Source organism: Pan troglodytes, chromosome 1 (assembly GCF_028858775.2).
Source record: "Pan troglodytes isolate AG18354 chromosome 1, NHGRI_mPanTro3-v2.0_pri, whole genome shotgun sequence".
In the NCBI taxonomy this organism is placed as follows: domain Eukaryota; kingdom Metazoa; phylum Chordata; class Mammalia; order Primates; family Hominidae; genus Pan; species Pan troglodytes.
The window spans coordinates 168894295-168921387 of record NC_072398.2 but is presented as its reverse complement, the minus strand read 5'-3'; the positions used below and the strand labels follow the sequence as shown (position 1 = coordinate 168921387).

Sequence of the window (27093 nt, the reverse complement as noted above, 5' to 3'; positions counted from 1 at the left end):
GTGACTTGTCTGTGGTCACACAGCTAATTAGTGATAGCAAACTTAGCAACATATACCTTCTTTTGAGTAGTGATTTTTATTTTCCTTTCATGAGGGCCTGATGAAGTGTAAATCCTTTCTCTAGAAAAACACTGACAAGGGCCGGGCGCAGTGGCTCACGCCTGTAATCCCAGCACTTTGGGAGGCCAAGATGGGTGGATCACAAGGTGAGGAGATCTAGACCATTCTCACTAACACGGTGAAACCCCGTCTCTACTAAAAATACAAAAAATTAGCCAGGCGTGGTGGTGGGTGCCTGTAGTCCCAGCTACTCGGGAGGCTGAGGCAGGAGAATGATGTGAACCCGGGAGGCAGAGCTTGCAGTGACCAGAGATCGCGCCACTGCACTCCAGCCTGGGCAACAGAGCGAGACTCCGTCTCAAAAAAAAAAAAGAAAAAGAAAAACACTGACAAGTACAATTTTGATACAACTACAAGGGTGTTTTACAACTAAACCAGTGGTTCTTAACCCTGTTTTATAATAGGAACACCTAGAGAGCTTTAAAAAAAATCACAAATGCCAGGACCCCCATCCCAGACCAAATAAACTGGCATCTAGGGATGTGGATCCCAGGCAAGTTTTGTTTTGTTTTGTTTTGGTTTTGAGACATCGTTTAAAGTTAAACCATGGATTCTTAAGCCAGGGCTTCTTAAAAGAAGATTAAGTCTTAAGCAATAAGTCTCAATTAAAAACAAAAACAAAAAACAAAAAAACCTGCCTGGGACCCACACCCCTAGATGCTAATTTATTTTGTCTGCGATGGGGATCCTAGCATCTGTAATTTTTAAAAGCTCTGTAGGTGTTCCTATTATGAAACAGGGTTGAAAACCACAGGTTTAGTTAGGTTGGATGACCTATAAAGTCCATCTCAGTTCTTATAATACAGTAACATACAACAGCAAATCCATTCTTTCTGATCTTTCTTACACAGTAGTTTGGTTTTGTGCCAATGAATGAGTCATGGGAACACTCCTTCATCCATCACCACACATACCGACAACTGGAGGCCTGCCTCTATGTATATATGTTTGGACATTTCACTTGGATTCTATGGACTGCTTCCTTATTGTTAAATTGAATTCAATTCCACCAGTATCTATCAGGGACCTATTACGCACCAGATGCTACATGAAACTGGGATATAAAGAAAAGCAACAATCATCTCATGCTATAGAAAAGTCGTAATCTAGTAATCTAGATTGCTCTCTTTAGTGCTTTCTTGTTTTAAAAGTCGCGTGATTTTTCATAAAAGAACTCTGCGGCTTGCGCCCAGCTTTGTTGGGAATCCATGTTCTTTCTTGAGGCGATATAAAATGTAAGTTGGATGTAAGTACTGTGTGAGTTAAGACACAGGCTCAATTGCTGCAGGAAGTTCTCTTTAGCATAAGAGTCTGTGTGTGGCTGTGTGTGGTCAGTTGGGGAATGATATGGTGTCTCCAAAGTGTCAGAGACCCAAGCACCTCTTATCTGATTACTATACCATTCTTATTTGATTACTCTACCATCCTCAAATGGTGACATCCATTCTTTAGTTTAAGAGGGCTGCTTCAGTTATTACCAACACATCTGCATTCCAAGCAGTGAGAAGGGAAAGACAGGATCTTTCTCCTTAGGAGAATGACCTAAAAATTGTACATTCACTTCTGTTTACATCCCATTGAACAGGACTTAGCCTGTTGGCACACCTACCTTCAATGAGGCTAGTAAATGTGGTCCTTAGAATAATTGGATATCTAAGTCCTCTCAATGTTGTTTTCTTATAGTAAACCCTTATTTGTCCTTTTCTACTTTCTTCCTTTAAAAATCACTGATAAATATGTAATTGAATAAGTCTCTTTTTAGTCAATATTAAATGATGCTGATAGTGGCTGGGCACAGTGGCTCATGCCTGTAATCCCAGCACTCTGAGATGCTGAGGTGGGTGGATTGCTTGAGTCCAGGAGTTCGAGACCAGCCTGGGCAACATAGCAAAACCCCATCTTTACTAAAAATACAAAAAATTAGCCAGGCGTGGTGGTGTGCGCCTGTAATCCCAGGTATTCAGGAGGCTGAGGTGGGAGAATCACCTGAGCCCAGGAGATCAAGGCTTCAGTGAGCCGAGATCACACAACTATTACAGCCTGGGTGACAGAGTGAGACCCTGTCCAAAAAAAAAAAAAAAAAAAGAAGATGGTGATAGAAAAACTGCAGGAAAAAACAAAAAAAAATCCATAGAATCATTGCCTATCAGCTGTTTGATAAACACTTTAAGCTTGTAGCATTCTTCGACTATTGACTTCCGGTTCTACCTCTTTCTCTAATTAGCAGTGTGATTTCAAATATGTCACTTGACATTTATGCTTGGTTTTCTGCAAAAAGAAAAAAAGTAATATTTAACTGTCAGGGTTGTTCATGTGATTGAATGAATTTATGGATGTAAAAGTGTTTTGAAAACTAGAAAGCACAGTGCATGGATGTAAAAGTGTTTTGAAAACTAGAAAGCACAGTGCATATGCACAATGGATGGTATTGTTTTGTTGTTACTGCACACTGCACAATGCCCTATATTGAGGCACAGCTTTCCACTGACAGAATCTTGAGGTGTTACAGTTCTGGAGCAGTTACCTTGGTCCTATTTCTAGACTCCAGGGGCAGCCTGGTGCTTCACTACCAGACTCTTCCAGCTGGGGATGGGTTCCCTGGCCAACTGCAGATCCAGAAGGCAGGTCAGGTTACTACCTATATTTCTTAACTGCCTGTTAAATAAGCAAGGAGTCCTTTTAGTTTTTCTTAGTGTATGTATGTATGTATGTATGTATTTTTGGAGACGGAGTTTCATTCTTGTTGCCCAGGCTGGAGTGCAATGGCACGGTCTCAGCTCACTGCAACCTCTGCCTCCTGGGTTCAAGCAATTCTCCTGCCTCAGCCTCCCAAGTAGCTGGGATTACAGGCATGCATCACCACGCCTGGCTAATTTTTGTATTTTTTTCAGTAGAGATGGGGTTTCACCATCTTAGCCAGGCTGGTCTCGAACTCCTGATGTCAGGTGATCTGCCCATCTCAGCCTCCCAAAGTGCTGGGTTTACAGGCGTGAGCCACCATGCCTGGCCCCTTAGTTTTTTAATATTAATATTCATTGGAGGTACTGTCAGCAAAAATCCAGAATTACAAGTTAATTTTTCCCAAACTCACACAGTAGAGGTCCCTGTACCTTCACTGAATTGCAAGTTCACTTTCTACCCTGAGTTACTCATGTCTTCAGTTTTGCTTTTCTTTGTTCTTTCTTTCTTGTTCATTCATTCATCAAGCACTTTATTGAGTCCCTACTATGTTCCAGGCACTGGGTATCGTAGGTACCTGGAACATAGTAGGGACTCAGTAAAGGAGCTATGCTTCCTTTATGTGAATTAAATGTCACTGATGTAGCTGGCATTTAGTAGGCTTTCAGTAGGTGTTGGTTTTCTTTGTCTGCCCCTCATTTTGCTTAATTAACCTACCAAATGCATCTTTGACTCTAGTGTGTCCAGAAGAAATGGACAGTGTTGATGCTCTAAACATCCCCAGCGTAGATTGTTTTTCAATGTGCACAACACAGATAAGTCACTTCAAAGTCCATAGATAAAGGGGCTTCTTGCTGATTTCATCAGAATGAGTAGAAATTGCAAAATAATTTTTGTTTTGCCTCCCACCCCCAGCTTCATGTACAGATCACACTGACAGAGTATCTTCAGCTTTTATCTTTCCTCCCTTCCTTGATCTGCCCTTCATCAAAGCATTTTAGTTGCAAAGTTAAATAGGGAAGAATGAGGAACGAGGCATAAATCATCCTAACTTCTTGCCACCCTCCAACCTTATATTCTCAAAAGACATCATTGGACTGCACCATTATTTTGGTAACAATACACCAGTTTTAAAGTATTTTCTTGTTACCTTTCTCCTTTTTGATATTCATCTAATTTTCCTTTCTTTTGTAGGCTGTCAGCCAGATGAAACAGCAAAAATATCCAACAAAAGTCTCCTTCAGTTCACAAGAGATACCATTAGCACCAGCTTCATCATACCATTCAACAGATGCAGACTTCACAGGCTATGGTATGATTCTTTCCCTCAGCAGATCTGGCTCATTAAGCCTTAGAGAAGGCAAGGGATCATAATGTCCTAAAACGAGAACTGGACCAGGAGGCAGAAGTCTGACTCTGGATGCTTCCTCCGCTTCCTTAGCTTTGGGGCTTGGATAGGTCACTTCATTTCCTACACCATTTTTCCTCCTCTCTGCCATCGCCATTGCCTGTTGCTTTTTGAATATAAGAGCACTAGAACAGAACAGGACCTCAGTAGGTCAGGAGTTCAAGACCAGCCTGGCCAACATGGTGAAACCCTGTCTCTACTAAAAGTACGAAAAATTAGCCGGGCATGGTGGTGCGTGCCTGTAATCCCAGCTACTCGGGAGGCTGAGGCAGGAGAATCGCTTGAACCCAGGAGGCAGAAGTTGCAGTGAGCTGAGATCGCACCACTGCACTCCAGCCTGGATGACAGAGTGAGACTCTGTCTCAAAAAAAAAAAAAAAAGGAAAAGAAAAGGACCTCAGTAAATGTTATTTGAATCTGAGGCTTCTGTATTATTCTTCTCTAATCTCTACAAAAGATTATATTTAGGTCTTGAGTAATATCTCTTTAAAAATCCTATCAAACCCAATTTTTAGCCCTGCAAATGTTGCTTTAAGCTGTTTGAAGAATGTTGATTTTCAATGCTTAAAGAAATTGGCATGCACATTCTGTCTTTAAATTCCTGGCTTGAATTATGCTGACTGGGGGTTGAAAATAGAACTTTATAATGAATACTAGGTATTTCTACTTGCTTTTTTTTCTTTTTTTTTTTTGAGACAGAGTCTCACTCTGTCACCCAGGCTGGAGGGCAGGGGGCTGATCTCAGCTCACTGCAACCTCTGCCTCCTGGGTTCAAGTGATTCTCCTGCCTCGGCCTCCTGAGTAGCTGGGATTACAGGTGCTCACCACCATGCCTGGCTAATTTTTATATTTTTAGTAGAGATGGGGTTTCACCATGTTGGCCAGGCTGGTCTCAAACTCTTGACCTCAAGTGATCTGCCTGCCTCGGCCTCCAAAAGTGCTGGGATTACAGACGTGAGCCACTGTGCCCAGCCCTACTTTGCTTTTGTGCAGTATACATCAGTAAAAAATAAAACTCTTTAAAAGACAGTACTCACCAATGGCAAAGCATAACCCTGCATTAATTTAGCAGTTCTGAAATCTTTGTGGTATTTGTCTTTTATATACTTTTTCATAAATATTAACTTCATAAAGTTCATCAAGCAGGTACTATTTTAAAGCATTGTAGGTGTACTAAAACATTTGATGCATGTGGTCAGAAAACTATGGCGCATGGGTCAAATCTGGCCTACCAGCTAGTTGTGTATGGTCTACAAGCTAAAAAAGGTGTTCACTTTTTAAAGGTTGAAAAAACACCTAAGAAAATTTTATTAAAATATTCTATGAAATTCATATTTCAGTGTCCACAAATACAGGTTTATAGACACTCATTTGTTTCTGTATTGTCAGTGGCTTTTTTCACACTATAATGATGGAGTTAAGTAGTCGCAACAGAGACAGTCTGGCCTGTAATGCCCTATTAAAATATGTATACCTGGCACTTTACCAACAATGCATGCTGACTATGGAGGTAGACGAGTTGAGTTTTGGTAATATATATCACATATTTATACTTAGATGACAGAAATTCAGCATCCTTCCTGGTTTTCATTCTCATGGTTAAATAATAAATAAACAAATAAATAAATAAATGAAGTTCATCATCCTACAGTTGAATCTATAGAAATTTTATTCATTTACTCATCTACTTACCAAGCATTTATTGAGGACTTGGTATGAGCTGGGTTTGGGGCTGGATTCCATGAGAGAAGTAAATAAAAAGATTGACTCAGGACTGGCTAGGGTGAGGCAAACGTGGAGGAGGGAAAAGAAATGCCATCTCCAGGATGTCTCACCAGGTTTTTTTCTCTCTTCTCACTCAGGAGACTACGCTAGTCATTTACAAAAGCAGTATAAACTTTTTATTTACTTATCTATTTATTTATTTGAGACGGAGTTTTGCTCTTGTTGCCCAGGCTGGAGTGCAATGGTGTGATCTCGGCTCACTGCAACCTCTGCCTCCTGGGTTCAAGTGATTCTCCTGCCTTAGCCTTCCTAGTAGTTGGGATTACAGGCATGTGCCACCATGCCTGGCTAATTTTGTATTTTTAGTAGAGACAGGGTTTCACCATGTTGGTCAGGCTGGTATCAAACTCCTGAACTCAGGTGATCCGCCCACCTCAGCCTCCCAAAGTGCTGAGGTTACAGGCGTGAGCCACCGCACCCGACCTAAAAGCAATAGAAACTTTTTAAAGCACCCATGAAAGTGTGCCACTATCATACGTCATTTTTATTGTAAATTAATGGGAAATGTGGTATAAAATACATATACTGCAAAAAGATTTAAAGACAAATTTGGTTTACAATTTAATATTCTGCCTTGCCTGTATCTTACCTAGAGCCTTTCTTTTTGTCTTATTGGCAAGATTTTTCTATAAAGAAGTCGATAGTAAATATTTTAGGCTGTGGTCCACACAGCCTCTGTTGTAGTTTCTCACCCCTGCCATTGTAGTGTGCTAGCCACCATAGGCTGGCCATAGGCTACTTCTAAATATGGCACTTTTTATGGTTGTATCACTGAATTTCTTGCTCTTAACCAGGAGGCCTTTAGATTAATAAATTCCATATGGACGGGAACAGCAGATATATGAATACCCACAATGTGCCAGACTCTGGGCCGGGCACCTCACACACACTGTTCATTTAGTTTCTCTAACAGCCTCTTTAATAGTGGTTACATGCATTTTTCTGATGAGAAGTGAGCTCCACTTTCACCCTCCTGTTAAATTCCTGCTTAGGAACTCAACTGTGGCTCTGTGCCACTCCAAAACCTGTGCCTTTTCATCTCAAAGACCATGATTATCACTTACTTAGAGCAGAACCCCCACAGGCTTACCTAGAGCCTGTTTCTTTTTGTTTTATACCAGAGATTGACAAGCTTTTTCTATAAAGAAGTAGATTGTAAATATTTTAGGCTTATGGGCCACACAACCGCTATTGCAGTTACTCACCCCTGCCATTGTAGTATGCTAGCAGCCATAGGCTAGGCATAAATGAATTAGTGGGTTTGTGTTCCAATACGACTTTATTTATAGACACTGAGATTTAGACTCATATCATTTTCACATGCTTTGAGACATTATTTTTCTTCTGATTTTTTTTCAAGCTTTTGAAAGTGAAAAGCCATTCTTGATCCGCGAGCTATAGTCCGCTGACCCCTGCTTTTACATAGGTTTAATGGGCACTGGGATCTCATCTCAGCTCTGTGCATTAGCTGCAGCTGACCAGCAGGTGGAGCCCTCTCTCATCAGCCCTTTCCTGAATTATATCATAATGTAAGAAACAATACTCATGGTGATCAAACTCAGTTATCAGAAAATATGACATTCTCTGGAGACTATGATTTGTATGAGCATCTCTTGAAACTATTCAACATTTTATATGAGCATCTCTTGAAACTATTCAACATTTTGAATGTTTTGAGGTTTTGTTGTTGTTGCCATTTTGAGACGGAGTTTCACTCTTCTTGGCCAGGCTAGAGTGCAATGGCGCGATCTCAGCTCACTGCAACCTCTGCCTCAGGCTCAAGCGATTCTCCTGCCTTAGCCTCCTGAGTAGCTGGGATTACAGGCATGAACCACGCCCAGCTATTTTTTATATTTTTAGTAGAGACGAGGTTTCACTATGTTGACCAGGCTGGTCTCGAACTCCTGACCTCAGGTGATCCTCCCACCTCAGGTGATCAGCCTCACAAAGTGCTGGCATTACAGGCGTGAACCACCGTGCCCAGCTGAATGTTTTGAGTTTTTAATAGGTTATCTGCAAAATGCATGTGTATAGATTTTATGCTGGATAAACAGGTGTTATTAAACATTTTTTCTTAGCCTATAAACATTTTTTTCCCTCACTCTTTGGAAAAACCCAACCTAAAACAATTGTTTTTAAAAATAAACCTTTGTAAAAAAGCAATAACTTTTAAATAAACTTTTCCTCTATGAACCCCGCAAGTAATTTTTGAGTCTTGTGTTTATAATATATTTTGCTTTACTATATATGTAATATATTTGGGGATAAATTTTAGGTAACTGTTATTTTCAGGTATTTCATACTTTATTGATTAAATTCTTTATACATCTTAATAATTTAATTCATCTGATATGCTCTAATTGAAAGTATTTAGGCATTGTTTCTTAATTAGTATCCTATAGCTCAGAATCTCCTGTTATACCAGCCTTTATTCTCATTGTAACATAGGCCTTCATATACCTAATCATTTAATCATTGTAATTTTTCCATACAGATTTTCATGATGTATTTTAAGATTTTAAAACTTTTAGCCAGGTGCAGTGGCTTACACCTATAGACCTAGCACTTTGGGAGGCCAAGGCGGGCGGATCACCTGAGTGAGGCCAGGAGTTCGAGACCAGCCTGGCCAGCATGGCAAAACCTCGTCTCTACTAAAAATAAAAAAATTAGCCAGGCATGGTGGTGGGTGCCTGTAATCCCAGCTACTTGGGAAGCTGAGGCAGGAGAATTGCTTGAACCCAGGAGGTGGAGGTTGCAGTGAGCTGAGATCGTACCACTGCATTCCAGCCTGGGCGACAGAGTAAGACTCTGTCTCAAAAATATAAATAAATAAAATAAGATTTAAAACTTTCAAGTAAAATCGATGGGTTGAGGGGTGGGAGTTATTGTTTTAATCTCAACAGTGTCATCCCTGGCTGAAGAGGCAGGAATGACCCAGCTTTTTGCTTCATGGTGTTTGGCAGGAAAAGAGTGGAGTGATAAACACGTGCAAGCCCCACACTCCCCACGTGATGGAGCGTGCAGGCTGAGCTGCAACTCTTACGTGCCAGTCATGCTGTGTTCAATTCTTTTCCAGGTGGTTTCCAGGCTCCTCTGTCAGTGGACCCCGCAACGTGTCCCATTGTCCCTGGACAGGAAATGATTATAGAAATATCCAAGGGACGTTCAGGGCTTGGTCTCAGCATTGTGGGAGGAAAAGACACACCCTTGGTAAGTTTCTAGAAATAAAATGTAGCCACTGTCATAGAACTAGTTTTTGAGGTTAATTTTGGCCCTGCGCCACAACTCTGCAAGACTTGCCTTTTTCATAGTATGAGGAGAAAATGTGATTATAAATAGATGTGCATCCATAGTCTAGCTAGTTTTCAAGTTTTTCTCAGTGTTTAATTTTCATCAGTGCTGGGCGCGGTGGCTCACGCTTATAATCCCAGCACTTTGGGAGGCCAAGGCAAGCGGATCGCTTAAGCCCAGGAGTTCGAGACCAGCCTGGGCAACATGGCGAAACCCCATCTCTACAAAAAGTACAAAAATTGTCTGGGTGGGCTGAGCACAGTGGCTCACGCCTGTAATCCCAGCACTTTGGGAGGCTGAGGCAGGCAGATTACTTGAGGTGAGGAGATCAAGACCAGCCTGGCCAACATGGTGAAACCCTGTCTCTACTAAAAATACAAAAATTAGCTGGGCATGGTGGTGCACACCTATAGTCCCAGCCACTCAGGAGTCTGAGGCAGGAGAATCACTTGAACCCAGGAGGTAGAGGCTGCAATGAGCTGAGATCGTGCTACTGCACTCTAGCCCCACTCCTTAGGAGGCTGAGGTGGGAGATTCACTTGAGCCCAGGAGGTCGAGGCTGTAGTGAACCATGATCATGCCACTGCACGCCAGCCTGGGTGACAGAGAGCAAGACCTTGTCTTAAAAAAAAAAAAAAAACTTTCATCAGGATTTTCTCCATCTAGGATGTTGAATATTTTTATAAATACTTATTAGACCAACAGTATCACAGCAGCATTTAGAAGTATTTAAGAGGATGCCTCACACATAGTAAGTGTTCAGTAAGTAGGAACTGTTGTTATTCTCATCATCATTATTTAATGGAATTGTAGATAAAAAGTATACATCAGGCCAGCATGGTAACCGAGGCAGGTGGATAGCTTGAGGCCAGGAGTTTGAGACAGCCTGGGCAACATAGCAAGACCTCATCTCTACAAAGAAAATTTTTTTTTTAATTAGCAAGGCATGGTGGCACACACCTGTATTCCCAGCTACTCAAGAGGCTGAGGAAGGAGGATCACTTGAGCCCAGGTGTTTGAGGCTGCAGTGAGCTATGATCATGCCACTATACTCCAGCCTGAGCAACAGAGCAAGGCCCTGTCTGTTAAAAAAAAAAAAAAAAAAAGGTATGCATGAATTATTCCAGCCCAACAATTTAGGGTTCATTTTACACTGACCATTTTCATATCTACTCATAATTTTTTTTAGAAGTCGGCGTAGAATATTAGTGTTTCCTGGGATGATTGATTTTTTATTGTTTTTTATTTTTTTTTAAATAAATAGAGATGGGGTCTTGCTATGTTGCCCAAGCTGGTTTTGAACTCCTAGGCTCAAGCGATCCTCCTACCTTAGCCTCCCAAAATGCTGCAATTAGAGGCATGAGCCACTATGCCTGGCCAGGATGATTGATTTTTCATTATTCAATACCTTTTGTTTATCACTGCTCAGTAGCGCCATTAAAATGAAAACTTTTCCTGGGTTTTGATTTACTCAAGATGTGATTAATTAATGCATGTGTGTGTGTGTGTGTGTGTGTATGTGTGTGTGTGTGTTTAATACCTGCATATTATACAAAGTTAAATTGATACAAAAGGAAAATTGTGTGTGTGTGTATGTAATACCTGCATCTTATACAAAGTTAAGTTGCCATAAAAGGAAAAAAGTGAAAAATAAATCTCCCTCCTACCTTTTTGCCCTAGCTCTGCCCTTCACTACCTAAAACCAGGGCGACTCCCTAGAGACAATCACTCTTGTTAATGAATATGTTTTAAATGAATATTTTGGTATTTCTTTTGCCCATTTTATTTAGTAAGCAATAAATTGTACATGCCAGATAAAACAAATATATCAGGGTCTATAAAACTATTTTTTTCCACATTGGGCAGTAATATAACATTTTTGTGGTAGTACTGTTGGGGGTGGGGAGATCTTAATCTACTTTTGTGTAATAAATATTAGTTCCCTAAAGCACTAGGAAACTCAAGAACAGCATAGGCGGTAGAAACCAGGGTCTTGATGATGCAGGAGTTTTCTCTTGACTCCTTCATCAGACTTGCAACAGGGGTACTGTTTACTTGGACCGCCTCACTCAGCCTGTTGTAGGAGGGAGTGCATGAGAGAGCGAGTGCAGGACCCAGCTGGCTGCTTTGGGTGCCGGCAGGAGCAGGCTCTGTGGGGTCCCCTCGGCCAGACCAGGTAGGGGTGCCTGCGACCCCTGAAGCCCCAGAGAGTGTGTTACAATGCTAACCTCCGTCGTCCGTGGACAGCGGTACGTTATCAGCTCAGTGGGCCCCTTGCCTTGTTGCATGGGGCAGCTGCTCCCCACCAGCGAGGGCAAAGGGCCAGTGTGACAGCCTTTTTTGGGTACCCGCACTCGGTGAGTCCCAAGCTCCTGTCCGGCGTCCGAGAAGAATTAGGTTGCACAGACACTTGAAGGATGGTGGAGAAGAAGAATTTTATTTAGCAATGAAAGTGGCTGTCAGTGGAGAGGGGAGCTGGAGAGGGGACAGGACAGGCAGAGAGTCTTCCCTGAAGTCCAGCTGGCTCTTCTCTAAAGTTAAGCCGTCTCTCCTCCAAAGTCCAGCCATCCCTCTAAAGTCAAGTTGCTTCTCCTCAGTCAAGCCGCTTCTGTCTTCTACCAACTGAGTCTGAGATCTTTGTAGGCGTAGGATGGGGGGTGGGGCGGGCCGTAGGTAGTTTTGGGAAAAGCAACATTCGATTGGTAAAAAGACATTATTCAGAAAGAACCAATCAGGAGACAGCAGGCAAACAGGGATAGAAGTTATCACTTTGGACCAAGGGTTTCAGGCTTCTCGGCTCGAAGGTGGGGTTTTGCTGGGGATCTGCCCATGTCTGCCTAGAATTTCTCTGCCTCCTGTCCCTATCATTAATGCCTTTTACATGTTTGCTGGTCATGGTCCTTCCCTTTCCTACCATTGGGCCCCGTCTGGAAAATCCTGGCTTTGAGCCCCACCCTGCTAGTGAACCACCTCACCTGAACCTGAAAGGATTTTGTCTCCTTCTGCTTGATAAAAGTACTGTTAACATTTTTCTCTGGAGTTCATGAAAATTTATGTCCTGAATTCTCCTCTTGCCTTTGCAAGCAGGAACTGCTATGTGGCTTCATACATACAGGAATCTGGTCTGCGCTGTATCTTCTAATCGTATTTTTAATAATTCTTTGTAATTTTTTTTTTCTTTTTTTTGAGACGGGGTTTCGCTCTCCTTGCCCAGGCTGAAGTGCAATGGCGCAATCTCGGCTTACCGCAACCTCCGCCTCCCGGGTTCAAGCGATTCTCCTGCCTCAGCCTCCCGAGTAGCTGGGATTACAGGCATGCGCCACCACGCCTGGCTAATTTTGTATTTTTAGTAGAGACGGGGTTTCTCCATGTTGGTCAGGCTGGTCTTGAACTCCCGACCTCAGGTGATCCGCCTGCCTCAGCCTCCCAAAGTGCTAGGATTACAGGCGTAAGCCACTGCGCCCAGCCAATTCTTTGTAATTTTATGTCATCTGGTCTCTCAGCAGTTCACAGAAACACTTTGACTAGCGCCAGCCACCCAGCTAGCTCCCACTTTATGTAGAAAGTCTCACATACCACCAACATAGGACCAGACCAGACCATCGTTCCCCAAACCTACGTATGCACTCCAGCATCTCGGACTTTGCCCTGCTCCCCTGAATTTGCTCTCTTCTGCCCTCCTTCCGCTCCCGTCAAGCTTCTCTACCTCCTCTAAGCCACTCTTCCCAACGAAGTCTTCCCTGGGTTTCATGATTGGTCTTCAGTCAAACTCAGAGGTGATGCTGACCATTCCTCTCTTTTAGCTCTCAGTCATATTCCCTCTCTACCATTTACTAGCTGGGGCAGATTTCTTAACCTCTCAGTCTATTTCCTGCTCTATTTACAGAGATAATAATACCTTGTAGACTTACTAGGATGATCAAAGAGATGACCTTCGTAGGATGTTTAGCACACAGTGAGCCACTGCCCATGGCACATACCTTCTCCAACTCTCTGTTTTCACATATGCAAAATGACCTTAATATTCCTGACTTGTTGAGTTATGGTGAGGATCAGATATCTTATAAACAGTAGAATATATATATATAGAATATATAGAACATATATATATAGAATATATAGAACATATATATATATAGAATATATAGAACATATATATATATATTCAGAAACTACTGGTTGACCCTGAACATTGGGTGATGGCTGCTTCCAAGGCGTGTTTCCACACTTTCCCGAGGAGGTGTTCCTGAATATTAAAAACAATAATCCTGGGAAGTTACAGTGTAAATTCTGCAGTGAATTCCTTCATAACAGAAAATTAACCTTTGGTTACTTTTGTAAATAAAAGTCTTTTTACATTGCTTTTTATATGGGAATAGATTTCCCATAGGAAATCAGAAGAATTTCATCAGCACGTCCAGCCTAGCTGAATGAGTTGTGGTTTTGCTTTTGCCGCTGTTAATCTGACTGTTTTACCTGGGTTGGTTGGAATACCTGAACAAGATGTGTCTTCTGTGCTGCTCTTGGGTATTCAATATTGCATTCATTTGTGCTGGTGGCTGATAGCTTGAGGGTTTCCATTGAATTCCATCACTTCCTGCAAGGAATGTGAGGCTGTTTGCTAAATACTGTACTCTCCTTTCCCTGCCACTGTGAGGCAGCTAAAAAAAAAAAAAAATCAAGAGCTTCTTGAGGTTCGTAATATATAGTTCTGCCTTTTCAGACTGTAAATCCCATTGTCCTTGGAAGGATAAGCATGACTTAAAAATGAGGGATGGGACACAGCTTTTATTTCCTAACCTCAGGTACCTCATCAAAAGCCGTAAGTTAGACTCAGGAGAAATATATAGGCCTGTCTGTCATTTCAGTGAGGCTGAACAGCAAGGGTTGGAAAGCACTTTAACAAATAAAGCTATTATTTACCACAATGCAAATCTTTCATTTTTCTTTTTTTTTCCCCTTCCAAATTTTGACATGGAATGTGCGACCTAACTGATACCATAGGTCACATTTTCCAGTCAGGTCTTGGGATGGCATCCAGCTAGCAGAAAGTTAGCAAACAAAGATGAGAGCATATCAAAGGGAAATGGTGGAAAACATTAAGACTCACTACAGAAGAACCTTTGCACATTTGGTTAAGTGATGCATCCTGACTCCAGCTCTGGCATGGGGAAAGAGTATGTCCTGACTTCTGGTGACCCTTCTTAACATCTGCTCCAACCCTCCCAGTTAAGATTTCTGTGTCTTCTTTGTTGTGTGTCCAAAAGATATTTTTGCTGTCTTTAGAGGAGTTAAGTCTCTGGAACCTGGTCTTGACACCACATCAGTCCTCTCTGCTATAAATAGTTTCTCTGGAGCCAAGACAGATGGTTTCTGAGATCACAGAGGGAGATCTCACTTAGCATCCCATTGTATTTAAATCGACCTTTTAAAATGCCGAGGTAATGATGAGGGTGAACCTCTTGGGAAGGTTTACAAGCACACCTGGACCCAATCCTCAATGACAGACTTCTGCCTGTTGTTTTAATCTTGTGATGTTGCTCCCAGGCTTGCCTTTGGTGGATGCGGCTCTTCTGTGATAGGTTGCATATGTTTGCTCAAAGGCTGCCCTTTGCTTAGTGCTAAGGATACAAGATTGAGTGAGATAACCTTGTCCTAGAAGAGCTCACACAGTCGTTCAAGTTAATTCTATTGACTTTTAGTGATTATGGTCTAATATAGGAGGTAAACCAATGAAAAGTCATAATAATGACTATTAAAAGAGGGGCTTCCTCTGGAAGCCAGAGAAGAGGAGAGCCATGGCATCCACTTTCTAGATTTAATTAATATAAGCTATTTGTTACGTTTCTTATTAGCCAGGAAGCCAGATAAGGCATATTGGATATCAGAGGTAGTATATTAATTCATAATTTTTATTTCCTTCTATCCATCAGTCCATCCTTTCTTCCTGTCTTCTATCTCCCTCCACCCCTCTGGTCTTGTCGGAGTGTTGAATTGGCATGAAATCCTACAGCTTAGAGAACTCATCCTACTCTGTCAAATGAAAGACCAAGGCCTCTTACCTTTTCTGATGTTTGCATCGTATTCCTTAAACTCCTCCCTGATGTCCTTCAATGTCCACTTCTCAGAGATGTATACTCGTTGATTAGAAGTTTTATCAGCAATACCCTCAGAAGAAGTAAAAGATAGCTCTCCAGACTCATTCACTGGGGTTATGATCAGGCTTGGGAATTATAGAGAAGAAAAACTTCAGAACTAAATCCTTTATCTTGGATTATTGGCAGACTTGAACTGTTTTTGGAATTGAACAAATGAAGTGGAGAAAGAATGAGAATGCAGTCTCTAGGACCCTCTTTCTATGCATTTTCCTTCCCTGAGATCCATTGCCAGAGATCCCAGGCTATGAACGAGATCCCAGGCTATGAATCCCAGGATATGAATGAGAATGAGGTCTCTAGGACCCTCTTTCTATGCATTTTCCTTCCCTGATACCATTGCCAGAGATCCCAGGCTATAGACAATATGTTCTACCAAACCTAAAAGGCACCATAGCAGAGTAATGATGCTGGTTCTTTGGCATTAGAATTTTAGATATTTAACTATGGGACTCTGGACAAATGACAGCCTTTCTAAGCTAAATCTGCTTCTTCATTTGTGCCACTGTGGTGATAACAAAAATCTACCTCTTAAGATTGTCATGTGAATTAATTAAGATAATGAATATGAAGAACTTTGCCCAGTGCCTATTTAAACTGAGTTCAGTTATTATTAATTATAAACATTTGTATTAAAGTAGATCCTTAACTTTGTCTGTGTGTCTTTGGTATATTACCTGGACAGTGAAATGTGGCTTTGTTCCTAGACAATTGCATATTTGTTTTTCAACATCAAACTTTAAAAAAGTGATTTGGCTGGGCAAGGTGGCTCACACCTGTAATCCCAGCTCTTTGGGAGGCTGAGGCACGTAGATCACTTGAGCCTAGGAGTTTGAGACCAGCCTGGGCAACATAGTGAGACCCCATCTCTTATTTAAAAATAAAATAAAATAGGCTGGACAGGGTGGCTCATGCCTGTAATCCCAGCACTTTGGGAGGCCGAGGTGGGTGGATCACCAGAGGTCAGGAGTTTGAAACCAGCCTCGCCAACATGGCAAAACCCTGTCTGTACTAAAAATACAAAAAGTAGCTGAGCATGGTGGCGTGTGCCTGTAGTCCCAGCTACCTGGCAGGCTGAGGCAGGAAGATGGCTTGACCCCGGGAGGTCAAGGCTGCAGTAAACTTTTATTGCACCACTACATTCCAGCCTGAGCAACAGAGCAAGACCTTGCCTGTTAAAAAAAAAAAAAAAAAAACGTGATTCAAGCACTATTCTCTTTTTAGATTTAGATATTCTTAATGATAAAAAGTCCTGCGAATGTCAGAGTTGTAATTTTTTTTTTTTTTTTTTTTTAGACGGAGTCTCACTCTTGTCGTCCAGGCTGGAGTTCTCCTGCCTCAGCCTCCCATGTAGCTGGGATTGCAGGCACCCACCACCACACCCAGCTAATTTTTGTATTTTTAGTAGAGATGGGGTTTCGCCATGTTGGCCAGGCTGGTCTTGAACTCCTGACCTCAGGTGATCCACCTGGCTCAGCTTCCCAAAGTACAGGGATTACAGGTGTGAGCCACTGCACCTGGCAAGAAAACGACTTTTATTTATTTATTTATTTATTTATTTTTTGAGCCAAGTCTCGCTCTGTCACCCAGGCAGGAGTACAGTGGTACGATCTTGGCTCACTACGGCCTCCGCCTCCCAAATTCAAGCGATTCTCCTGCCTCAGCTTCCTGAGTAGCTGGGACTACAGGCACGCGCGACCACACCCAGCTAATTTGTTGTATTTTTAGTAGAGATGGAGTTTCACCATGTTACCCAGGCTGGTCTCAAACTCCTGGGCTCAGGCAATCCGCCCACCTCAGCCTCCCAGAGTGCTGGGATTACAAGCATGAGCCACTGTGCCCAGCCGAGAGTTAGAATCTTGTCATTTCTCTCCAAGTTTCAAATCCACGTTTTTTTCAATCACCTGATTTAATACCAATTTAATTCATTCTTATTAAACAAAAGTTCTATAGGGCAGCTACGTTAGCAAGAAATATCATGGTAGACATACTCTCCCATTTGGGTACTATGTGGCAAAATTCATCTATCTAGAAATTGAAATAAAGAATACCTGTTCTTTAGCTATAACCATATGTTGTTCTGAAGTGACCTCACTTAACCCCTCATCATGTTGCGTTCTGGTACTGCTTTTGATAATTTAAACGTAGGACTACAGCAATTTAAACCACTGGATATTTTTTAAATAAGCAGAATAGAAAGCTATTTTATATTTGATTAAGTGTTTTATTTTGTTATTCTCCCTGACATGAACTTTGTACAGTCTATTTCATGAGGAGTGTGGTTTGCTTTGGCATGTGATCCACCAAAGCCAAGCTCCTTTTATTGTTATTGCTTAAGTCATATATTTTTATACAAAACATCTTATTACCTTAGTTTTATTTTAAAATCAAAGCAGAGTTTGCAAAAAGTCTATGAATCACAGTGAAAGAATGTTAATGAATAGTACCTTTGAATTCCAGATTTGGACATTTCTGGTCTTAAAGAATATGAATATAAGCAAAAATATTATGTAAGCTAAGTCAAATTTAATAAATAATAACCAAATGGAACTGTGGGGATTTATAAAATATAATGCAAATCATATACCATTTCCTTAAAATAAGTCTATATTTCTGTATGAAAAATTATATTCATATTGATAAGTATCAACTTTTTGTTAAATGAAGACTTGGGTAACGGAATTCCATTTTAAATAAATATAAAGCCATTTCTTTTTTGAGCTTAAGAAGAGAAAACTTGCTCAGTCTTGAAATGCAAAACCTTTTAATATATTTACAGCAGTTCTTATATTAGCCATGTATTGCTGTGATTTTATTTCACATATTAGTTACCTGTAAATATATGTAATAGTTTGCAATCCCTGAGTTTGGGTTTTAGGATTGCTTGCATAGTCCATTGCATTAAAAAACACACACAGCCAGGCACAGTGGCTTATGCCTGTAATCCCAGCACTTTGGGAGGCCAAGACAGGATGATCAGTTGAGGCCCAGAGTTCAAGACCAGTTCCGGCAACATAGTAAGACCCTGTCTCTACAAAAAATTAAAAATTATCCAGGTGTGGTGGTGTGTGCCCTGTGGTCCCAGCTACTTGATAGGCTAGGCAAGAGGATTGCCTAAGTCTGGGACCTCAAAGCTACAGTGAGCTGTGGTGCCGCCACTGCACTCCAGCGTGGGTGACAAAGTAAGACTCTGTTTCTCTTTTTTTTATTTTTATATTTTAAAATAATGATATAGATAGGGTCTTACTCTGTTGCTCAGGCTGGTCTCAAACTCCTGGGCTCAAGCAATCCTCCCGCCTCAGTCTCCCAAAGTGCTGGGATTATAGGCATGAACCACTGAACCTAACCTAGATTCTGTCTCAACACACACACACACACACACACACACACACACAGAGAGAGAGAGAGATGTTAGTGTTATTTCTTCTAGTGTAAGTGAGTATTTAATCTTTTTTATGTCAAAAGAGCCACCATTATTTATTGCTGTTATAATGCCCACTTACGTTATCTATAGTTTATTAGCTGAGAATGTTTCAAATATTTCAAAACAGTAGGTACTGAACATTATGATCCATTTTCTTCCTTCTTGAGGGATTTTGTAAATGAATATTAGGATATATAGACTAGCTCTGTGTTTATTTTATAGCAGAGTTTTGTAAGGGTCAACTGAAGTCTGACTGTGTTGTGAGATTTTGGGGAAAATCTGTGCAGTAAACTAATTTATTATTTGTGAACCAAATAGAGTATCCAGATTTTTTAAAACTATGATTTCAAGTATGATCAGTAAGTTCCTTTGACCCTTGCTGACTTCCCTTCTACAGCTACAGTCCCTCAGGTTTTCTGAACAGAAACAATTATCTGTTCAACCTATGGAGCGGGCAGGCAAAACAACATCAGCTCGGCAAACACTGTGTATCTTCAAAGGCAATAATCTTTTATCGTGACCCATGGTGGGAAAGTAGTAGATTGAATGTACACTTGAGTGTTAGATTCATCCAAATTGTAAAATTGTTAAAATAAGAAAAAAATTATCTTAAAGTAAGTATAATTTTGATTGACTACATTCTGCCTCAGGTCCTGCATGCTCTTGTGAGATACTGAAATTAAGTAGTGCTTAATCTTTTGCTTCTCATGAATCAATGAGGTGATACCAAATAACTCTTTATATCAAAGGAGAGAAAAGTTCTTGGTCCAAAGGTGGAGAAGATAAGTAACTTTCCAACTCATCTTGAATCATCTCTGCATTTTATCTTTGTAATTGGTTCAAAAAATATAGATCCACAAAATGCATTGACATATAAGCATAAAAATACATGCCACAGCATAGAGGAAATGCATTTTTAAGTTTCCCATCCTTGGATTCATCAACCCCTGCCTCATTGTGGCAAGGACTGCCTTTGTCAACATGAGTCCTGTCAACTCTATTAGAGAAAGCATTTGTCTGCATTTCTGCCTTTCACATTGTGCTTCCCAGTTTTTTTTTGTAAAGTATCACCCGGGAAAAGCAACAGTAGGAATTATAGCTGATTCTCACTGTTCACAGGAGTTGTATTCTATAAAGTCAAGGCAAACACTGATTAGTGAAGAGTGAACCATTGCTGCTAGGGGAAATACAGAGGCAGGTTTTTCCAAGCTTCTAGTCAACATTTTCAACATTGCTTTATGTATGTTTCTGCTTAAAGACACCTCGTTTAATATATAGTGTTGGTTCATTAACATTGAATGCATGACCAGCAGCACTGAAACTCATGCCTGAACACAGCTTATCTACACACATACTCTCTCAATGAAGCACATCCTCGTCTTCTTGTACTTAGGAACACTGGACAGAACCCCAGAACTATGCTTGGGTGCCATTTTAAACAGAAAAAGCACAAAAATTAAAACAAAAAAAAGACACTACATAGACCACAAAAAGGGTTCTTGTTTACCTGTTCAACTATGCAGCTGGCAAGCAAAACAACATGAAACAAGAAGTATGGGAACTGAAACAAGAAGGCAGAGTAACACCTTTTTCAACTCCAGCTGGGAAAAAGGAAATCAGAAGACACAAATTTCTACCACTCTGTACATTTGAGAATGATGGCAAAAGTGCTGAGAGCATTGATTTGGGGGTTACAAATAAATTTTAGGGAGTAGATGGATTCACAGATATGGAATCCATGATCAGTGAGGATTGTACTTGACCAAGAAAAATCAAAATGTCTGGGAATGAGACTCCTGCAGTCTGGCTTAGAGCTTGTTGGCATTCACATGGTCCTTTGAGCTTAATCCTGAGTAGTCTGTGACTTGGGAAAAATAATCTAAAATATCCTTGTAGTATAATCTTTCTTGAAAGATTATATTTCAGTTATATTTTGGGATCACCATAATAACAGGAAAACTAGAAATGAAAAAAATGGACAAGACTGGTGTCACTCATCCTTAGAGTCATGAATTTTGATCACTTTGTCACCCAGGCTGGAGTGCAATGGCACGATCTCAGCTCACTGCAACCTCCTCCTCCCGGGTTCAAGTGATTCTCCTGCCTCAGCCTCCCAAGTAGCTGGGATTACAGGCACCCACCACCACACCCAGCTAACTTTTTGTATTTTTAGTACAGACGAGGTTTCACCAGGTTGGCCAGGCTAGTCTTGAACTCCTGACCTCAGGTGATCCACCTGCCTCGGCCTCCCAAAGTGCTGGGATTACAGGCGTGAGCCACCGCGCCTGGCCCAACATAGATGTTTTATATACTAGATATGCCCCTTCAAACTTAGTATCTATGTTAGGAGCTCTCATGAGCAATTACTCAATACCTGTGATTTAGCTGACACTTTACTTGGCATATAACCCCATCTCATCCTGAAAATCTAAAAGGGGGGATTTATTAGTTCCATTTTGCAGAGGCAGAAAAACTGGCTCAGAGAGGTTAAATAACTTAATGGAAGTATCATAAATCTATGATAGGTGGCAGAGCTAAAATCTGAACACAGGTTTATCTGGCCATAGCCAGTACTCTTCCCAGCATACATTGCTGCCTTCCACTGTTTGCAGGCTGGAAAATTCCTCTGGCAACCTTGATAGAATCTGTGGTACATTGAAACTGGCTATATGTGCTGTCTCAAATTTAAAAAAAAGGAAAAAAAAAAGACTATAAATTTTATGCAGCTCTTTCCAGATTCCTTGAATCCAGTCTGACCAATAGTGACAAAAGTAGCATTGTGTAACTTTTAAGCCTTGGTCTCAAGAGGCCTTGCAATTTTAGCTCTTGCTCTCCTGAAACACTGCTACCCTGTGAAGAAGTCTGGACTGGCCTCCTGGAGGATGAAACAGCATGTGGAGAGACCACGTGGAGGGAGAGAGGCCCAGCCATTCTAGCTGAGGCCCCAGACATGACAGTAAAGCCATCCAGGACACAACCAGCCTGGGTTAACCTGACAGCAAGCTCACTTCAGAACCCAAGTGACATAATGTAAAGCAGAAGAACTGCACAGCTGAGCCCAGCCTAAATTGCAAACCCATAGAATTGTAAACAAATAAATAGTTGTTTTAAGCCACTAAGTTTTGCGGCCAAAGGTAACTAAAACAGAGTCTGACTCCAGCCTCCATAGCTTTTATATCTTGTTCAACCTATGGCAGTTAGGATTCTTCTGACCTACCATTTAGAAGGAGGTCTTATTCTTAGGTAGGACCTAAATATCTGTATAAAACAATGACTTTATCTGCTTCACTCTACACAACATTTGGGTTCATAGAGGCCTAGAATTTTAGAACTGGAATGACTTTAGAAGTCATGTAGTTCAGGCAAGGTGCAGTGGCTCACCCCTGTAATCCCAGCACTTTGAGAGGCGGAGGCGGGCAGATAGATCACTAGAGGTCAGAAGTTTGAGGCCAGGCTTGCTGGGCGTGGTGGCTCATGCCTGTAATCCCAACACTTTAGGAGGCTGAGGCAGGTGGATCACGAGGTCAGGAGATAGAGACCATCCTGGCTAACATGGTGAAACCCCATCTTTATTAAAAATACAAAAAATTAGCCAGGCGTGGTGGTGGGCGCCTGTAGTTCCAGCTACTCAGGAGGCTGAGGCAGGAGAATGGCGTGAACCTGGGAGGTGGAGCTTGCAGTGAGCCGAGATTGCACCACTGCACTCCAGCCTGGGTGACAGAGGAAGACTCCATCTCAAAAAAAAAAAAAAAAAGAAAAAAGAAAAAAAAGAAGTTTGAGGCCACCCTGGCCAACATGGCGAAACCCCATCTCTATTAAAAATACAAAAATTAGCTGGGTGTGGTGGTGTGCACCTGTAATCCCAGCTACTCAGGAGGCTGAGACATGAGAATCACTTGAACCCAGGAGGTGGAGGTTTCAGTGAGCCAAGATTGCGCCATTGCACTCCAGTCTGGATAACGGAGTGAGACCGTGTCTCAAAAAAAAAAAAAAGTCATGTAGTTCATTCAACTCTGTGCTTTACTGGTAATATTAGTGTCATGAACAAATTGATCCAGTTGGTTACCTGCAGAGCTGTCAGAAAATTTAATTCCTCTGACCTCCCAGTCCTGAGTCTTTTCTTTCACAGACTACTGCACATTTTTTTCAAATCACATTCTAGTTGAATATAATAGGGAAGCTTTTTAAAATTTTTAAAGCATTTGGTCACAAAGGCTTTAGGATGGAAAAGAATCGTGTTCTAAAACATTCAAATTTTTTTTTATTTTTTTTAATTCTACTCTGTTAACTGAATCCTTTTTTATATATAAATACAGTTTGGGGTCTATCAGCTTTGCTCAAAGTGAAATATACTTTAAAAGTTTTAACCTAACCCTTTCTTTTTAAACTCTATAACTGTAGTAGACATCACAAATCAGTAACTTAATGCATAACCATGTGTTTTTCAGTGTAGATTTGGATGTAGTTTTGGTTTACACAGCACTAGATTGAGGATTTTGCCACCCCCGCCATATTATCAGCCCTCGTTGGTTTACGGCTTTCCTGCTGAGAAAGTCATCTACTGTGTAGAAGACATGGCTGTCTTTATGATTTCTGAACAGGGACAGCCATAGAGGGGAAAAACTATTAAATGGTGTTTAAAAGCTACATCCTTCCTCCAAGGCCACAGATCCAAACCATAGTTTTTTTCAAAGGAAAACATATGACTATTTTATTGTATACAATATCTCCAACATTTTTTTTTTTTTTTTTTTTTTTTTGGTCCTCATGGGTTTTTCTTGTTAGGAGGGACTTTTCCCCTAATGCAGGGTAATAAGACATAACACTGTTTCTGGATCACTGGTGAATATGTTTTTCACCTCAATGTGAGATTTAATGTGAAACTTTTCTGTAGTTAAAATGTCCCTTAGGATTTTTTTTGTATGTGTAGGGAGTGCAGGTAGGGACTTTTATGAGTATGGCAAAGATTGAGTTTAATTCCAGAGTAGTGATCAAATTAAGTAAAACATGCCTGCAAGCAGTGTAATTAAGCCATGTATTCATAGTTCTTTATAATACTATCTACATATGATTATTTGTCAAAGTTTTGTCCTAAAATGCTTGTTAAAACAATCTACTAAATATCTAGAAATGTAAAATCTCATCTACTAAAATAGTTCACCCACAAAAGGGTACTTATTGATATCCTTCAGCCCACAGGAGACCCTTAGTTAATTTTTCTAACACCTGGCTTCTTTAAGTGTTATGAGTCTATTGTGACAATAAGGTTGCCTTTTGCTGAATGATTGGTGTGTTTATGAGTTACTTTATCTACCTGTTGGCAGCTTGAACAATAAAAATGGTGATTGATGAGCTGAAGTGTCTGGTGACATTGACTCTGTCTAAGGATATACTATTGCATGTTGTGAAATTCTTTTCCAACAATTCAGAATTTAAATCCCCTTGGGGGAGTTTGGGATTTTTGTGGGGCTCAGTGATAATTAAGTCCTTAATACTTGGTTCTCTTAAATTGCCCTCTGAGCTAAAGTAAATCCTCTGGAAACTTCAATGGATTTAAAATCCATTTGTGATGGGTATTTTGGTTGTGTGTCACTATTATTTTACCATCAGAAGCTTGGTGTCTTACTCCACTTTCTGCTGCTATAACAGAATATCTGAGACTGGGTAATTTATTAAAAAAAGAATTGTATTTGGTTCACAGTTCTGGAGGCTGGGAAGTCCAAGAGCATGGAGCCAGCATCTGGTGAGGGCCTTCATGCTGCATCATCCTGTGACAGAAGTTGAAGGGCAAGTGAGCACATGAGGCAGAGAGGGAGGGGGGCTGAACTCTTTTTATTAGGAACTCACTCCCAAGATAGCAACATTAATCCATCCTTGAGGGCAGAGCCCTCATTACCCAATCACGCCTTAAAGGTCTCACCTCTTAATACTGTCACAATGGCAATTAAATTTCAACATGAATTTTGGAGGGTACATTCATACCATACAATTGGTTTTGGTTGGAGTAAGATTATGACACACTAACTTTTCCAGCCTCCCCTTTCTGAGTCATTGTAACCTCTATCTATCTCCAACCAATTTCTTGACAATCATTTAATGAATGTTTATTGAGTGCCTACTCTGGACTTGGCACCAGAATAAAAAGATGAGTTGGAAGCAGCCTCTGTCCTGAAGGTTTCCATCAAGGATGGGAGGTGGCGCGAGACATAGAGCCCTGAACAGACATTCATGATGCTGTGATAAGTTCAGTGGTACTAATGAACTTACATAGTGGTGACTCACAAGAAGGATCAATCAACTTTATCAGGGGAGGGAGTTAGGGAAGGTGTTATAGAAGAGGTGGCACTTGTAGAATTTCATGAAACAAAGGAGGTAGCAGATAAAAGAAAGCATAACCCTCAAGCACTTGGTAGCCTATACTTCAAATATAGATATATGGAAAATCTCCACAAAAATACACAAAAAACTTAATACTGCTTGTTTCTAGATAAAGAAATTGGGTGGCTGAGGAACAAGTGCTAGAGAGATACTTATCAGTGAATACTATTTTGAGTATGGTACCATGTGCATACATTATCCATGTTTAAAAATAAATACTCTCTTAGGAATGGAGATGTTAACACAGTAGTTTCTTTTCTTTTCTTTTCTTTTCTTTTTCTGAGACAGAGTCTCGCTCTGTCACCCAGGCTGGAGTGCAGTGACACAGTCTCGGCTCACTGCAAACTCTGCCTCCCAGGTTCAAGTGATTCTCCTGCCTCAGCCTCTGAGTAGCTGGGACTACAGGCACGCACCATCACGCCCAGCTAATTTTTGAGTTTTTAGTTGAGATGGGATTTCACCATGTTGGTCAGGCTGGTCTCAAACTCCTGACCTCAGGTCATCTGCCTGCCTCAGCCTCCCAAAGTGCTGGGATTACAGGCGTGAGCCACTGTGCCCAGCCTAAAGATAATAGTTTCTTAAGCAACATGATGAATTTGCTAGCCAGCTACTTCTTCCTGGTTGTCCATTTTTTCTTTAATGTTTTAAATGTTTATAAAGATTTGATGTTTGAAGTGTTTAATTGTGGAATAACGGGAGTTTTCCTTGGTTAAAGGTGTTTCAGACAGACTGTCGAGGGAGAAGTTTTTAAGCAGAAGACTTCCCTTGTCTCTCAAATCCTGTCTGACCCTTCTGGCTATGAGAAAACCACTTTTTGGGAGATTCTCCCTTTCACTGATTATATTCTTCACTGGCTCTTGAGTTGGCAAGTCAAATGAATAATTTTAAAGTATCCAGGCTGGGCACAGTGACTTACACCTGTAATCCCACCACTTTAGTAGACTGAGACAGAAGGATCACTTGAGCCAAGGAGTTTGAGACCAGCCTGGGCAACATAGCAAGACCCTGTCTCTACAAAATATTTAAAAATTAGCAGAGCATGGTGACATGTGCCTGAAGTGCTAACTACTCAGGAGGCTGAGGTGAGAGGATCACTTGAGCCCAGGAGGTCAAACCTGCAGTAAGCTAAGATTGCACCACTGCACTCCAGCCTGGACAACAAAGCGAGACCCTGTCTCAAATAAATAAATAAATAAAACGTTCAAAAGGAAATCACTGGTCTTGTCTGAAGCAGTAAATAAACAGGTCATCTTACTTACAATTCTGTTGTCCCAGTGAAAATCACACAACTACCAGGAGGAAATTCATTTTTGACTCTGTCAGTCTTGATCATCTATAAATGATCCTCAGTTCTGTGCCGTTAATTGATAGAAATTAATCTTTTTTCTTGGGCTAAACAACTTTTTTTTTTGAACATCAATGTATCACTTGTATCTATTGTAGTATTTTGTATTTGTCTTAGAAAAAAATCATTAAGTGAATAATATAGGTGCACAGAAATAGGACTGAAAAGCTGAAGGTAAGGAAGGAAAGAGATAAGAATAACAAATGGGCCAGGCGTGGTGGTGGCTCACGCCTGTAATCTCAACACTTTGGGAGGCTGAGGTGAGAGGATCACTTCAGCCCAGAAGTTCAAGACCAGCCTGGGCAACAAGGCAAAACCCTGTCTCTACAAAAAATACCGAAAAAGCACAATTAGCCAGGTGTGGTGGCACACGCCTTGGTCCCAGCTACTTGGGAAGCTGAGATGGGAGGATTGCTTGAGCCCAGGAGGCCCATTTTGCTGTGAGCCAAGATCATGCCACTGCACTCCAGCCTGGGCAACAGAGCAATACCCTGTCTCAAAAAAAAAAA

General features: G+C 41.0%; 1 protein-coding gene across 14 annotated transcripts in view; it reads left to right on the top strand.

Annotated features, from left to right (window-relative positions):
* The window catches only part of PATJ (PATJ crumbs cell polarity complex component), a 421434-nt gene that overhangs the window by 335491 nt on the left and 58850 nt on the right, over nucleotides 1-27093 (top strand). For 6 of the 14 annotated variants that reach the window (XM_016919657.4, XM_016919633.4, XM_063817311.1 and 3 more), the window contains 3 exons: nucleotides 3994-4111; nucleotides 9068-9201; nucleotides 24563-24652. In XM_016919657.4, the coding sequence (XP_016775146.3) occupies nucleotides 3994-4111; nucleotides 9068-9201; nucleotides 24563-24652 (342 nt within the window). Of the gene's footprint in view, nucleotides 1-3993; nucleotides 4112-9067; nucleotides 9202-16733; nucleotides 17506-24562; nucleotides 24653-27093 lie in introns of those variants that run through there. The other 8 variants (XM_063817330.1, XM_016919650.4, XM_063817313.1 and 5 more) reach the window with 3 other exon arrangements.